Source organism: Papio anubis, chromosome 3 (assembly GCF_008728515.1).
Source record: "Papio anubis isolate 15944 chromosome 3, Panubis1.0, whole genome shotgun sequence".
NCBI classification, from domain to species: Eukaryota; Metazoa; Chordata; class Mammalia; order Primates; family Cercopithecidae; genus Papio; species Papio anubis.
In genome coordinates, this window is record NC_044978.1 from 105,874,125 (window position 1) to 105,889,298 (window position 15,174).

General features: G+C 37.3%; 1 protein-coding gene across 30 annotated transcripts in view; it reads left to right on the forward strand.

Moving 5' to 3' along the window:
• ADGRL3 (adhesion G protein-coupled receptor L3) overlaps window positions 1–15,174 on the forward strand; it is an 864,507-nt gene that overhangs the window by 341,181 nt on the left and 508,152 nt on the right. The window contains exon 1 of one of the 30 annotated variants that reach the window (XM_021939126.2): window positions 6,533–6,775. The exons of the other annotated variants lie outside the window; for them this stretch is intronic. Coding sequence (XP_021794818.2) covers window positions 6,763–6,775 — 13 coding nt within the window. The 5' untranslated portion in view covers window positions 6,533–6,762. Of the gene's footprint in view, window positions 1–6,532; window positions 6,776–15,174 lie in introns of those variants that run through there. 30 annotated transcript variants of the gene reach the window in all.

Sequence of the window (15,174 nt, forward strand, 5' to 3'; positions counted from 1 at the left end):
AGCCAACTTAAAACAAAAGTAGCCACTCCTTTGCTGATTTTCCAATGCACAAACCATGATTTGTTCCTCCCATAGCCACCTTCAACCCTCAGCCCTGCTCATTAGCTCTCAAACGCATTTCCTCCGCCTCACGGAGCCAGTTCAGCTTTTCTCCCTGTCTCTCTTTCTGTCTTTGCGTCTTATTCTGTTTCCCAGGCTGGAGTGCAGCGGCGCCATTTCCGCTCACTGCAACCTTCGCCCCCCGAGTTCAAGCGATTCTCCTGCCTCAGCTTCCTGAGTAGCTGGGGAGCATGCCACCACACCCGGCTAATTTTTGTATTTTTTAGTAGAGGCAGGATTTTGCCATGTTGGCCAGGCTGGTCTCAAACTCCCGACCTCAGGTGATCTTCCTGCCGCGGCCTCCCAAAGTGCTGGGATTACAGGCGTGAGCCACCGCGTGGGGCCTCTTTCTCTCTCTGTGTAATTATGCTTGGTGTTTAAGGTTTCAAAAATCTTTCTTATAACCAAAAAAAAAAAAAAAAACAAAAAAAACTTTCTATGTTTTTATGACTGTGATATGTGGGTCCTCTTGGTTTAATCTAAGGATTGTGCTGCCCCCACCTCAAACCATCAATAAGCACTGTCAGTCTGCCTCCAAATCATCGTCCCCATTCTTGTCTAAGCCCTGGTTATCTCTTGCCTAGACTATTTCCAGTAGCTTCTGGCTGGTGTCACTGCTTCTGCTCTTACCTACTTGAAATTAATTCTCCAGAACACTGAGAGGGAACATTTTAAAACACAAATTGAGTCATATCTCTCTCTCTGGATTTCAACTCTCTGATGGCTTAACTTTACTCTTTGGATGAAATAAAAACTCCCTGCATTGGTTTACAAGCCCTTGCCAGATATGTCTCTGTTTACATCTGCAGCCTCATTAATATTACTGTATGTCTATATTACACCAGTGTGCTCAAGCTGGCTTGCACACTTGACCTGTGAGAACCAGTTGTTAAATTTTCAGGAATTTTGCAAGCCAGTTGTTAAAACCGACTATTGCAAATATTGTATAATCTTACAATTAAGTAGATTGCATTATAAGGAAATATAATAACTACTCCAAGGTCATTATTTCCTAGTTATTTTTACTATATTTTACTATTCTCAATGTTTTGGTGTCTTTTTATATATTGTATGTGTACAGTAGAAATACCATATAATGCTGTACTACTGCACATCCTTTCCCAACTTCATGTTCAATGAAGTCATGTTTATAGCCAGAAATCAACCCTGAAGGGAGTATTTACACCGCAGAAATTGGCAAGTATTACAAAATAGAGTTTCATTTAATGATTTGTTGATTGTCTAGATATGAGAAAATGTTTAAAATGCAGACTAAAGTTAAAAGGGTGTGTCTATAGCTGTTACATTGTGAATAGCACAAAAAAATTGAAGAAATATTCCAGTATTTGGAAACTTGTGCAATGCAGCAAAAAAGTTGTTCACATCACTGATAAGCAAGTGAAGTTCCACCGTATGTCTTTTTGTTTCACTTTCGTCTTGCTCATGAAAGTAAACAAAAATATCAAAAAACGTTTATTTCAGAACTAAACTCATTTATCAGTTACAACCATAGTTTGATAACAGATACAGGAGTTCATCAAAACTCAGTGAAAATATTCCAAGAGAATCAATTAGCTGTATAGAAATTACTATAGAAAGCATTGTGCATTTCTTTATTGTTTGCAGATTATGTGCTTTACATATTTTACATCAGTAAAATTATAATAAATTTAATGGACATTTCTGAATACATACATGTGTTTTTCTAAAGAACCAGTTGTTAAATATTTACCAGCACACCATTGCTTTCTGTGTATCTACCAGCCACAATGATTTTCTGGGTTTCTTTTTCTTTTTTTTTTTTTTTTTTTACTTTTTTTTTAGTTTTAGGGATACATGCACAGGTTTGTTATATAGGTAAATTTCATGTCACAGGAATTTGGTGCACAGATTATTTTGTCACAGGGTAATAAGCATAGTGCCTGATAGGTAGTTTTTCAATCCTCACCCTTCTCTCACCCAGCCCTCAAGTAGGCACCAATGTTTGTTGTTCCCTTCTTTGTGTCTGTATGTTTAACTCCCACTTTAAGTGAGAGTATGTGGTATTTGGTTTTCTGCTCTTGTGTTAGTTTGCTTGGGATAATGTCCTCAAGCTCCATCCATGTTACTGCAAAGAACATGATCTCATTCTTTTTTATGGCTGCATAGTTTTCCATGGTGTATATGTACCATGTTATCCAGTCTACCACTGATGGGCATTTAGGTTGATTCCATATATTTGCTATTGTGAAAACTGCTGCAGTGAATATACACATGAATGCCTCTTTACAGTAGAACAATTTGTATTCCTTTGGGTATATACCCAATAATAGGGTTACTGGGTCAAATGATATTTCTTCTTTCAGTTCTTTGAGAAATCGCCAAACTGTTTCACACAGTGGCTGAATAAATTTACATTTCCACCAAGAATGTATAAGTGTTCTCTTTTCTCTGCAACCTCTCCAGCATGTGTTATTTTTTGACTTTTTAATAGTAGCCATTCTTACTGGTGTAAGAAGGTGGTTTTGATTTGCATTTCTCTGATGATTAGTGATGTTGAGCATTTTTTCATATGCTTATTGGCTACATGTATGTCTTCTTTTGAGAAGTCTGTTCATGTCCTTTGCCCACGTTCAATGGGGTTGTTTGCTTTTTGCTTGTACATTTGCTTATGTTCCTCATAGATTCTGGATATTAGACTTTTGTCAAATGCACAGTTTGCATATTTTTTCTCCATTTGTAGGTTGTCAGTTTACTCTGTTGAGAGTTTCTTTTGCTGTGCAGAAGCTCTTTAGTTTAATTAGGTACCATTTGTCAATTTTTGTTTTTGTTGCAATTGCTTTTGACAATCTTCGTTATGAAATCTTTGCCAGGACCTGTGTCCTCAATGATATTTTCTAGGTTATCTTCAAGAGTTTTTATAGTTTTAGCTTTTACATTTGAGCCTTTAATCCATTTTTAATTGAGTTTTGCCTATGGTGTAGTTAGAGGTCCAATGTCAATTTTCTGAATATGGCTAGCTAGTTATCCCAGCACCATTTATTGACTAGGGAGTCCTTTCCCCATTGGCTTTGTCAATTTTGTCAAAGATCAGATGGTTACCTATGTGTGGTATTATTTCTAGGCTTTCTATTTTGTTCCATTGGTCTATTTGTCTGTTTTTGTACTAATGCTATGCTGTTTTGGTTACTGTATTCTTGTAATATAGTTTGAAATCAGTCAATGTGATGCCTACAGCTTTGTTCTTTTTGCTTAGGATTGACTTGGCTATTTGGGCTCTTTTTTGGTTTCATATGAATTTTAGGATTGCCTTGGCTATTTGAGCTATTTTTGGTTCCATGTGAATTTTAGAACTATGGTTCCCTAGTTTTTTTTTTTCTAATTGTGTGATGAATGTTGTAGGTAGTTTGATAGGGATAGTGTTGAATCTGTACATTGCTTTGGGCAATATGGGCGTTTTAACAATATTCTTCATATCCATGAGGATGGAATGTTCTTCCATTTGTTTGTGTCATCTCTGATTTCTTTTAGCAGTGTTTTACAATTCTCATTGTAGGGAATCTTTCACCTTCCTGATTAGCTGTATTTCTAGGTATTTTATTCTTTCTGTGGCTATTGTGAATGGGATTGCATTCTTGATTTGACTCTCAGCTTGGATGTTGGTATATAGGAATGCTACTGATATTTGTGTGTTGATTTTTTATCCTGAGACTGCTGAAGTTGTTTATCAGATCAAGGAGCTTTTGGACAAAGACTATGGGGTTTTCTAGGTATAGAATCACACCTGCAAACAGGGATAATTTGATTTCCTCTCTTCCTATTTGGATGCCTTTTATTTCTTTTTCTTGCCTGACTGTTGTGACCAAGACTTTCAGTACTATGTTGAATGGGATTGATGAGAGAGGGCATCCTTGTCTTGTACAGGATTTCAAGGGGAATGCTTTCAGTTTTTACCCAACTTTGCATTAGTTATTTTCTCTGCTTAGATTGTTCCTCCTCATTTTTGCCTGATAACTTCCTCTGCAATCCTCATTATAATTATCATTTTTGTGGAGACATGCTCTCTGAAAAACAAGTTTACCAGTTACTCCTTTTTGTATCATTCTATTTCAATTCTCTATGGAAGACTAGATGTTATTTTTTACTTTTTTTTTTTTAAATTTTATTATCTGCCTACCAGATTTTACTTTATTCCTCTAAAATATAATTTACCATAAGATTTGAGTCCCAGTATTGCCTGGCTTAATCACTACTGTATTTACAGGGCCTTGAACAATATCTTGCATTTATTAAGTACTAGAATATATTTTTAAGTAAATTAATATAACTTCCCTGATTAAAATTAGTTTCTGAATCTGATAATGTGAATAAGAAGGGATAATTTTTTTTTTCTTTCAGCAACATATTGACACACATTTCAACCCAGCAGTAAATTCTTATATTTAAATCAAATTTTTGTGGCTTTTTCCTCTCTTTTTAATCTTAGAAGTGTACATTTAAAAATTGTGATTTCATTGTTAAATCACATTTAATATACTTAGATACAACATATCAACTGTCAAAATTAATGTTGTTTTGATTTTAGAGTAATTTTTAGTGTATGATTTTAATTATATTACAATAGCACAAGGAGATAAAATTATTTACCAAAATATAGAAATATCATGTAACATATTATTTGAAGATTTATTTAATTCAGATAGTATATTCATCTTTATGAAAATATTTTTGACCAGAATAATTTTACTTTGGGATTCAGTTGAGGTCAAGAACATAGCTAGGTTAATAGAATTAATTTGTTTTTTCTTCTTTTATGGTTTCTAGGATTAAAAGGCTACCTAGATGTTGTTTTAAAAGGCAACACTGTTAATAATTACAAAGTCAGCATGATAAAATAATTCATTTTTCTTAGGAAAGACAATTTTGAACTTGTTTACTTTCTCAGAAAGTGCTATGCCTTACTTCTACCATAATTCAGATACACATGCATGAATGTATATCTAATTGGATATGACAAGAAAATATTATGGCAAAACAGATTATTTCTATATCCTATAACGTTTGTTGATTCATTTTAAAGATACTTTGGTATGGGGAGTGGTGAATCAGTGATATTTGAAGTACTGGTCAAGGGGGGATACCAAAGGAAAAGTTTTAGGATTTTCTTGAAAAAATTTCAGAATACTTTGGTGTGGGGAATGGCACATCAGTGATATAGGTAGTAGTAGTAAAGAGGGTAGCAAAGGAAAGAATATACATATGATGCTAACAGTATTCTTACTTGTGAAATGAATTGATTTGGAGAGGCTGGCTAAAGCTTAGTTTTAGAGTCATGATATAGTTATTAATATATAGGTCATTAATCTAGGGAGCTGGCCAACTAAGTAGTTATCCTGTTTAATAATGGCTCTATAAATCCAAGTAATTCCTATATAGCTCACTACTTAGATTACAAGTTGAGCTGGCCACAGGTCCCGCCTTACAGTTCTCTGTCAGCTTGTGTGTGTATGTGTGTTATTAGGCACTTGTAAATTTTTACATTGGAGATATTAATCACACGGTAGCTATTTTTTCTCTTCTCATATTGTGTACGAAATTGGTGGGTTCTTGGTCTCGTTGACTTCAAGAATGAAGCCGCGGACCCTCGCGATGAGTGTTAAACTTCTTAAAGGCAGCGCCTCTGGAGTTGCTCCTTCTTCCTGTGGTCTCGCTGGCTTCAGGAGTGAAGCTGCAGAGCCTGGCAGGTGAGTGCTACGTCTCACAACGGCAGCGTAGACCAAAAAAGTGAGCAGCAGCAAAGTTTTTCATAAAGAGAGAAAGAACAAAGCTTCCACAACGCGGAGCGCACCTCAACGAGTTACCACTGCTTGCTGGGGCAGACTGCTTTTCTTCGCTTATCTGGCCCCACCCACATCCTGCTGATTGGTCCATTTTACAGAGAGCTGATTGGTCTACTTTACAGAGAGCCGAATGGTCCGTTTTACAGAGAGCTGATTGGTCCATTTCACAGAATGCCGATTGGTGCCTTTAGGATCCCTTAGCTAGACATAAAAGTTCTCCAAGTACCTCCCAGACGCAGGAGACCAGCTGGCTTCACCTAGTGGACCCCGGACCAGGGTGCCGGCCGGAGCTGCTTGCCAGTCCTGCGTGGCGGGCGGCACTTCTTAGTGCTTGAGCGGTGGGTGGGACTGAGCGCTGAGGAGCAGGGGGCGGCGCTCGTTGAGGGAGGCTCGGGTCACGCAGGAGCCGACCGCGCGGGGCGGGGTTCGGGCATGGCGGGCTGCAGGTCCCGAGCCCTGCCCGGCGGGGAGGCAGCTGAGGTCCGTTGAGAACTCGAGTGCAGGGCCGGCACTGCTGGGGGACCCAGCGCACCCACCGCAGCTGCTGGCCCAGGTGCTAAGCCCCTCACTGCCTTGGGCCACCGGCGCAGGCCAGCCGCTCTGAGTGTGGGGCCTGCCGAGCCCGCGCCCGCAGAAACTCGTGCTGGCCTGTGATCGAGGCGTGCAGCCCCGGTTCCAGCCCGTGCCTCTCCTTCCACACCTCCCCGCGAGCAGAGGGAGCCAGCTCTGGTCTCGGCCAGCCGGCTGAAGGGCTCCTGGAGTGCTGCCAGAGTGGATGCTGAGGCCGAGGAGATGCCGAGAGTGAGGGCCGCTAGCACATTGTGATCTCTCAATATCAGCTTACATGTTAGTAGGCAGTAAGTAAACACCTGATCCAAGGGTGACTGTGCATATTTCTTTGAGATTAAATTAAGGATTGTGAGGCTGTTTCTCCAGAACCAGGCGTTGAGACAAGTGTAATCACAATCATACAGTAACTCCTTAAACACTTAAAACTTAATTATTTAGCAACCTATTAAAAGTGTTATCAAATGCATGGTGGTTTTTATATAAAAGTTTTGTAGTCAGTGAAAAAGAAATGACACATATCAAAGTCATAATCAGAATGCATCATTTCAGCTAGAGTTAAAAATATGTATTTTAAAAGTCATGACACTGTCTTTTTATGTTTAAAAAGTATTTTGATTATTTTTCTCGTACATCAAAACTAAGATTTTAATTCTAGAGGATACTGAAGGAACTGTGATAATTGAAGAACCCAGCATTTTACTCATATGAGTTACGGTTGGCATTTATACGAACTGTGATTGCATTTATATATAACTCTTATATATAACTCATTATATAGAGAGTTAGATGTGACTCCTTTGCTAAGATAAACAAGGTTGTTTTCTCACCCCTTGGGTTGATAAATCTCTAATTATGGGATAATTTACACAGATTATAAATGGCCTAATTTATGCTACACATTCATCTCAAACAAACATAGTCACAACTGAATTTCTGCAAGGAATCACAAACCTGGACAATACTGAGGAGTAAATAAAACCTCAGGACATACATTTTTAAAACCTACATTGGTAGTTGCAGAAAGATAATAGTTTGCAATTTTCTGATAAGGCTGAATTTATGACTGTAAATGGAACTATGTGTTTATATACACACACACGTGTATGTGTATATATATATAGTGTGTGTGATGACCTCAAAATTAATGTAATTACATTTTGCAAGTTTGCCCAAAATGTAGAGATTATCACTCCACTAAGGAGTAAGTATAAAACCACAACATTTTATTAGATGGATCACCTTTATTATAACAATACCAATTTAGGGACTGTTTTAAGTGTTTAAACTACGTATTGATTATAGGTATAGAATTTGTGAGTGCCTAGGTAACAGACCCAATAAACACAGAAGCAGCTGCTTGATGACAATAACAGGCTCATACATGTCACTTAACTGATTCATTCAACCTTTTATTGAGCACGTACTGTAACATCAGGCAATGTCTCAGCATTTGTTACCAGTTGCTTTCTTTACTTTTTAATCTATAGTTCAGGTAACTGGTTACAGACATTTGATTCACATGTTTCAACTTTAAAGTATTCTTTCCTTATAAGAAAAAATCCCCAGAAGATCACCAAACTCTATCACTGGGTGAGTACCACAAAACAGACTCACATTTTCTTTTGAATCTGTGGAAGGTAATATGTCACTTGCCTTTTTAATTTTTAATTTTATTTATTTATTTTGAGACAGGATTTCACTCTGTCACTCAGGCTGGAGTGCAGTGGTGCAATCATGGCTCACTGCAACCTCAACCTCCCAGGCCTAAATAATCCTCCCACCTCAGCCTTCTGTATAGCTGACATCACAGGTGTGTGTCACCATGCTTGGCTAATTTTTTATTTTTATTTTTTGTAGAGATGGGGTCTCCCTGCATTGCTGAGACTGGTTTTGAACTCCTGGGCTCAAGTGATCCTCCTATCTTGGCCTCCCAAGATGCTGGACTCACGGGCGTGAGCCACCATGTCCCATCTGCTTTTTTAATATCAAGGCCAAGAGTACACTATTAGACTTTGTATGCTAAAAATATCTAAAATTGCTTCCCTGTCTAGCTTATTTCTTTGTTGTCTTGTGTCTTCATATACTATCCTACATTCAGCTTTTTTTGTATTGGTCTATTTCCATAAATATTTATGAAGGCCTTACAGTGTGTCAGACCATGGTGAATTCTGTGAAACAAAGATGTATACTGTCAATCTCCACCTAGTAGGCAGGGAAACAGGTAATTTCAGTGCATGTTAAAGGTTTTTGGCTTATTGCACCTGAGCCATTTGAATTATAAGCTGCCTCCAGTCACTTTTAGAAATAAGCGTAGTTCATAGGTACATATTGCACATTTGGATATGTTACTAAATTGCCTGGACAGATCTCCCCTAATCAAATTTTATATAAATGTGCTGTGAAATAAGTGAAACAGCTGTTATTCTTGTATTTTCACTCTCCTTTGGTTTGAAATTCCACAGGCATAAGAGCATTTCTATTCAACATAAGCAACTCTGTACCTAAAATATTTAACTGAGATAAAAAATAATCATAATACAAATAAGTATAAATAAGCTTTCAATACAGTAGACAAAATGGAAAAATAGATTTTTAGGCAGATGAGGTTTTCTTGAGCTTGATAAAATAATACAACTATTAATTATTCTCTCACATACATACAATACTTCTCAGAATACTAAATGAAGCTGAAATGTGTTAATGATTTAGCATTAAAATAGATTCAGCCTCCCAAATTGATTACACAACTGGTTAGATGTGTGGTTATGAGCCATTATTTATTTTTATTTTATCCACATGGAATTATTGATTATTATCTGACATCACAATATAATAAGAGAAATAAGTATTATTTAGGTATTAATAACAAGTGTAGGCATAAATGGAAACTTCAATAATTTTAATTCATTGTACATTTTTTTTTTTTTCAAGTGCTTATCCTGTTCTAAATGTCTTGCCCAGTGGAAGTGTTTGGTTAATCAGTGGCTAGGCAGAAGGGTATTTTGTAGACTTGGTCCAAGCTCTCTAAACTTCTGAATTAACTCCTACAATTCACACCGTTGGGTTTTAGCTTCTCAAGCACAGAACAGAGGTAACAACCTATTTTTAAATTAGCGTATGCGAATGAAGAGTATTTGAGCTCTGGCAATCAGAATTTACATATCAATCATATGTAGGGTTCTCTTTAAATTAGTGCTAGGGCAGTGCTCCTACCTGCCAGAGAACAGAGGAGAAAGTTTTTGAGTGAAATCTGGTAAAAGAAGAAAAAAAGGTAAGAAGAATCTCAAAGTCATAGTTATAGATATATACTGGAAATTAGGCTTGGGCCTTTTTTTGTTTTTCTTTTTACATTTTGAATATTGGATCTTATTTGCTTATGAAAAAAATTCTCTCCTAACTTAGGTATTTTATTTTATTTTATTCATTTTTTGAGACAGAATCTTATTCTGTTGCCCAGGGTGGAGTGCAGTGGTGCAATCTTGGCTCACTGCAACCTCCGCCTCCCAGGTTCAAGTGATTCTCATATCTTAGCCTCCAGATTAGCTGGGATTACAGGCGGCTACCAACCATGTCTGGCTAATTTTTTTGTATTTTTAGGAGAGACGGGGTTTCACAGTGTTGGTCAGGCTGGTCTCAAACTCCTGACCTCAAATGATCCATCTGCCTTGGCCTCCCAAAGTGCTGGGATTGAGCCACTGTGCCCAACCTAGGTATTTTATTTTTATTCATATTTAATATTTCATCCATCTGCTTTCTTACCACCATCTGTGTGTAGGTTTGTGTGTGTGCACTGTGTATGTGTATGTGTACATGTGTATGTGACAGAGAGAGGAGAAAATTGATTTGAAAACAATTGCTGAGTAGCACAAGCTTTTGAACTCACAACATTCCTATACTTTAATTTCAGTGGCCATACTGAATTAAATTGTATCTCTGTGTAAGTGAAGAAAAACTTTTCTCTTCCCCCTTAGGTTATGGAGCTGGGGACTGTGAATTAAACTGAGGGAAGTCAGATTGACAGAAGAAGTTTATTTCACACACAGAGGTTTCCCATAAAAGAAGCAAAAACCCCAAAGAGGGAGTTAGACCCAGGGGCTTAGTACCTTTTTAACAAAGAGTAACAAAGTATGGAGAAGATTTTAGACAAAGGAAAAGGAAGTTTGGACTGAAGCAGGTAAATTGACTAGGAAATGTATGATAAATAAGGACTGTTTAGTAAAGTTTGTCCCTCCAGTAGTAAGAGCTGTCTCATTTTCTTCTTTTTGGTACAGGAGAGAACGCTTTTACCCATGTAAATTTCCTTTACAAATATTAATTTATCTTACAAAAGTGAAATTTATGCCCAGCTTTTAGGCACAAAAGAGGAAAGCAGAGAGAGCTCCTTCTGTATTTGCTGGTTTCTTAATTGCCTTCAGCTCAAAATAATCCTTATGCCAAAGTGGAATATTTGGGGATGGCATATTCTGATCCCCTTCATCTGCTTTAGAATATTATTAAAGGTTCATTAAGATAATTTTCTTCCAATTTGTATAGACATATTTTAATTTTACCTTATTATATACCTTAGCTGTTTATGTGCCACCTGAAAGACAGCAGAAATCTTTGTCTTTGTGAGTGCAAATAACACATGAGGCTCTTCAGAAAATAAAGCCAGAATCGTATTCATTCTGCTTCTATTTCAATAAATATTAATTGAATGCATACTATGCTCTCAGAGCTGTTCTAGATGCCGAGAACACAGCAGCCACATGGGGATAAGCAACAGATAAAATAGCCTCATGGGAAGGCATTTTGGTGGGAGTGTTACAGGAAAGGGATTCCGATCCAGACCCCAAGAGAGGGATCTTGGATCTCAGGGTGAGTCTGTAAAGTGAAAGCAAGTTTATTAGGAAAGTGAAGGAATGAGAGAATGGCTGCTCCATAGAGCAGCCCTGAAGGCTGTTGGTTGCCCATTTTTATGGTTATTCAAGGGATGGATTGTTCATGCCTCCCCTTTTTAGACCATATAGGGTAACTTTCTGATGTTGCCATGGCATCTATAAACTGTCATGGCACTGGTGGGAGTGAAGCAATGAGGACAACCAGAGGTCACTCTTGTGGCTAGCTTGGTTTTGCTAGGATTTAGTCGGCTTCTTTACTACAACCTGTTTTTATCAGCAGTGTCTTTATGACCTGTATCTTGTGCTGACCTCCTATCTCATCCTATGACTTAGAATGCCTTAATCATCTGGGAATGCAGCCCAGTTGGTCTCTCAGCCTTATTTATCCAGCTCCTATTCAAGATGGAGTTGCTTTGGTTCACACGCCTCTGACAGGAGCAGAGAGAGAATAAAAGTATGAAAATATGGTTAAAAATATGTCATACCTATATTTATATGTGCTATGGAGAAAAATAAGGTGGGGAAGAATGAATGGGATTGTTGATCTTTTGGAGTTTGCAAATACAAAGAATATAGTCAGAGGAGATCTCAGTGAAAAAGTGACTTCTGAGCAATGGCATATCTAGGGAAAGAGCACTGGCAGAAGGAACAAGGAGTACAAAAGGCTGTGAGACAGGAGTTTGAGGAACAGCAAGGAGATCTGGTGCGACTAAGGCAGAATGAGCCAGGGGAGAGCAGCGGGGAGGGAGCAGAGTCATGGAGGTGGGAGGTGTTAGGGCAGAGTAAGGACTTTGGACCTACAGAAAATGAGAGGGCTTTGAACATAGCAGTAACAGGATTTGACTTCGCTGTTTCTTTTTTTATTTTATTTTATTTTATTTTATTTTATTTTATTTTATTTTATTTTATTTTTATTTTTTATTAATATTATACTTTAAGTTCTAGGGTACATGTGCATAACGTGCAGGTTTGTTACATGTGTATACTTGTGCCATGTTGCTGTGCTGCACCCATCAACTCGTCAGCACCCATCAACTCGTCATTTACATCAGGTATAACTCCCAATGCAATCCCTTCCCCCTCCCCCCTCCCCATGATAGGCCCCGATGTGTGATAAGAGTCACTCTCCCTGCAGTATGGACAACCATTTGCAGTAGGGAAGGGCTTTTCTGACTTTCAAATTAAAGGTGTGGCCAAATACCTACTAAAGCTGGACTCAACAAACACAAATGCTTTGCTTACTGGGCCAGAAGATAATATGAAAAAGTAAAAATAAATGATTAAAGCAGCTGGATGTAAGATGATAAAAGGCAATAGGTACTTACCCCCGGTGACAAGGATTTGAAGTTATTGAGGTTGTATCAGATTCACTGGTGGGTGCCCACTTTGGAGGGGTAGATGTTGCTCACCTCCAGTTTTTACAGTGTGTTAACATAGGCCCAAGTGGTGTTGGGTCTTCAAAGCTTTTAAAAGAAGGTTAGACTCTGAATTTTTATAAGTCCCCTGAGTTTTAGACATATAGATACTAATTCGTATTTAAGACTGTCTTCAGTGCAAGAATGTCTGGGCCAATTAAAGCATGTCTAAGGGTGGAATTTACCAGAAAGCCTTCAGTTTGCATTTTTTAATCTACAGCAAGATAAAGCCAGCAGTTTCAACACTGGTAAATAAATCAGAGGTCAGTTAAAAGATGATGGGAGAGAGATCAGTCTCTAAATTTAGTGTTTTTTTTTTTCTTTTTTTTTTTCAGGTGAAAGGTTTATAAAATTTTCTTCTTAAAAATACTTAGTCATAATCCAATAATGATTATGGCCTAAATTAAGGCATTGTTTGCCTTAATAATTTTTAATGTGCTATCAGTTTAAAATGATTCTTCACAGAAGCACACATTAGAATACTTAATCCTTAAATAGCAGGAACACTCATACAAACATATAACATGAAACAAATTTCCTTTATGAACCTATAATGGATGGATGGTTCAGTTGTTTTTATTACAAATACATCATTGATTCACAGACCTCAGGCACCAGGAATTGCTGGAATCCATAGACTCACTATGTAGTTTTAGTAAAAATAAAGCAGTAAAAGTCGATAGCCCATTTATTATCTATGCGTACCCTCTAAAGAAATGGGCATTTTAATGATGGCACTGCCTATTCCAGTGGATAGAGCTGCCTTACAGTGGCATTTATAAGTCATTACTAATGTAAAATTGTACACAGGCTGACTGCCTTTCACTCTTTAATGCTAAAATGCTTTAGGTCTCCAGAGTTGCAATTAATAAGAGCACTCAAACACTAACCTTAGGGATTCCTCACAGAGGGTGCATTCTTTAGTATGAAAGTATATGTATACTTTGGCTATTCTGCTCTGAATCATTGATCAGGGTTTTAGTGGGTTTTTTTTTTTTTTTTCTTCTTGGTTGATTGGTTTTGTTTGTTTGTTTGTTTACAAAGTATATTAGAGAACTATGGCTCCAGCAGTTTTCATAAGAAGGGAAGATAGGTTGCCTGGATAGGTATATTTACAAAACAATTCCATTGAGGTCATGTGGATCTTTACCTGAAAACCCCATTGTGCATCTTATAGCAACCTTGATGTAGGGGCTTGTGAAATATGATTTCAAAAGTGTCTCAAGTTTTGAGAGTATAAGAATACATATTCTGCATTTTAATAGCTCTACTGAGTGAGTTCAAAATTTGAGGTACTTCTCTATGAAATTCCTCTAGGTATACATTGATTTACACTCTGTCTTATCACAGTATCCTGAATTTCCTGGCTACGAAAATCTTAGAGTAGTCTACTTGAATGAAGGTTGACAGAACTGTACTTTTATATAGTTTTTCTTATGTGTTCCTGGGATCCTTTCTTCCTTGGATTTTTCTAGTCTGCATTGGATGCTCATTTTAGTGGCCAAGTAAGAAAATATGGAACTTTAAAATAGATAGTTAGCTATTTGGTAATCCTCTAATCCATAATATTGCTTTCAGTTCCCGCTGTCTTTTACCAATACCAGAGACCAGAGATAAAATAGATCTCTCTTTATTTTTGGAGATCGATCTCTCTCTCTCTCTCTCTCATTCTCTCTCTCCCTCTCATTTTAAATATCTGTTCATCAATCTGTCTATATAACATCTACCATCTATCATCTCTCTCTCTCTCTCTCTCTCTCTCACCTGTCTGTCTGCCTGCCTATCTATGTGTCTATTTATCTTCACTATATCTGGCTATCTAGATTCACTGCCTTTAAAATTGCTCCAGGAACATCATGGTTATTCAGGTTTTTTCTGCAGAATCTCTTAAGATTCCTCCATGGGACTATTTTATTTTTTAAATGAATCTTAGTAAGCCCTGGCAAAAACAGCATCATTTTCTAGGCTGCAAAGAACATATCTGACATATAAAAATCTCTTTTAAAGTTTCATTGGGCAGATGTCTTAAACTTCCTGAGTCCTTTTTTTCCTCATTAGTAAATAGGGGATCATAATACTTCAGTTATCATAAATATTAAAACAAAACACTGTGTGCAAAATAGTAATTGTAATAAGGATTAATGAGAATCATGCTTAGCACAGGTACTGGTGTAGAATAAGTGCTTTTCCACATTTCAGGATTATGATAATTATCATGTATTTTTCTATGTAAAGAAAAAATTAGACAGTTTATAGAATAAATTTAATACTGTGTTTGCCCCTTAATAAGCACTTGGCAATGGTAGTAGCTTAATTCCCATCATCATCACCACCACCATCCCAACCGCTGACCCTTTCTTACTACATAAAATGTCAACTTGTATTCTCTGA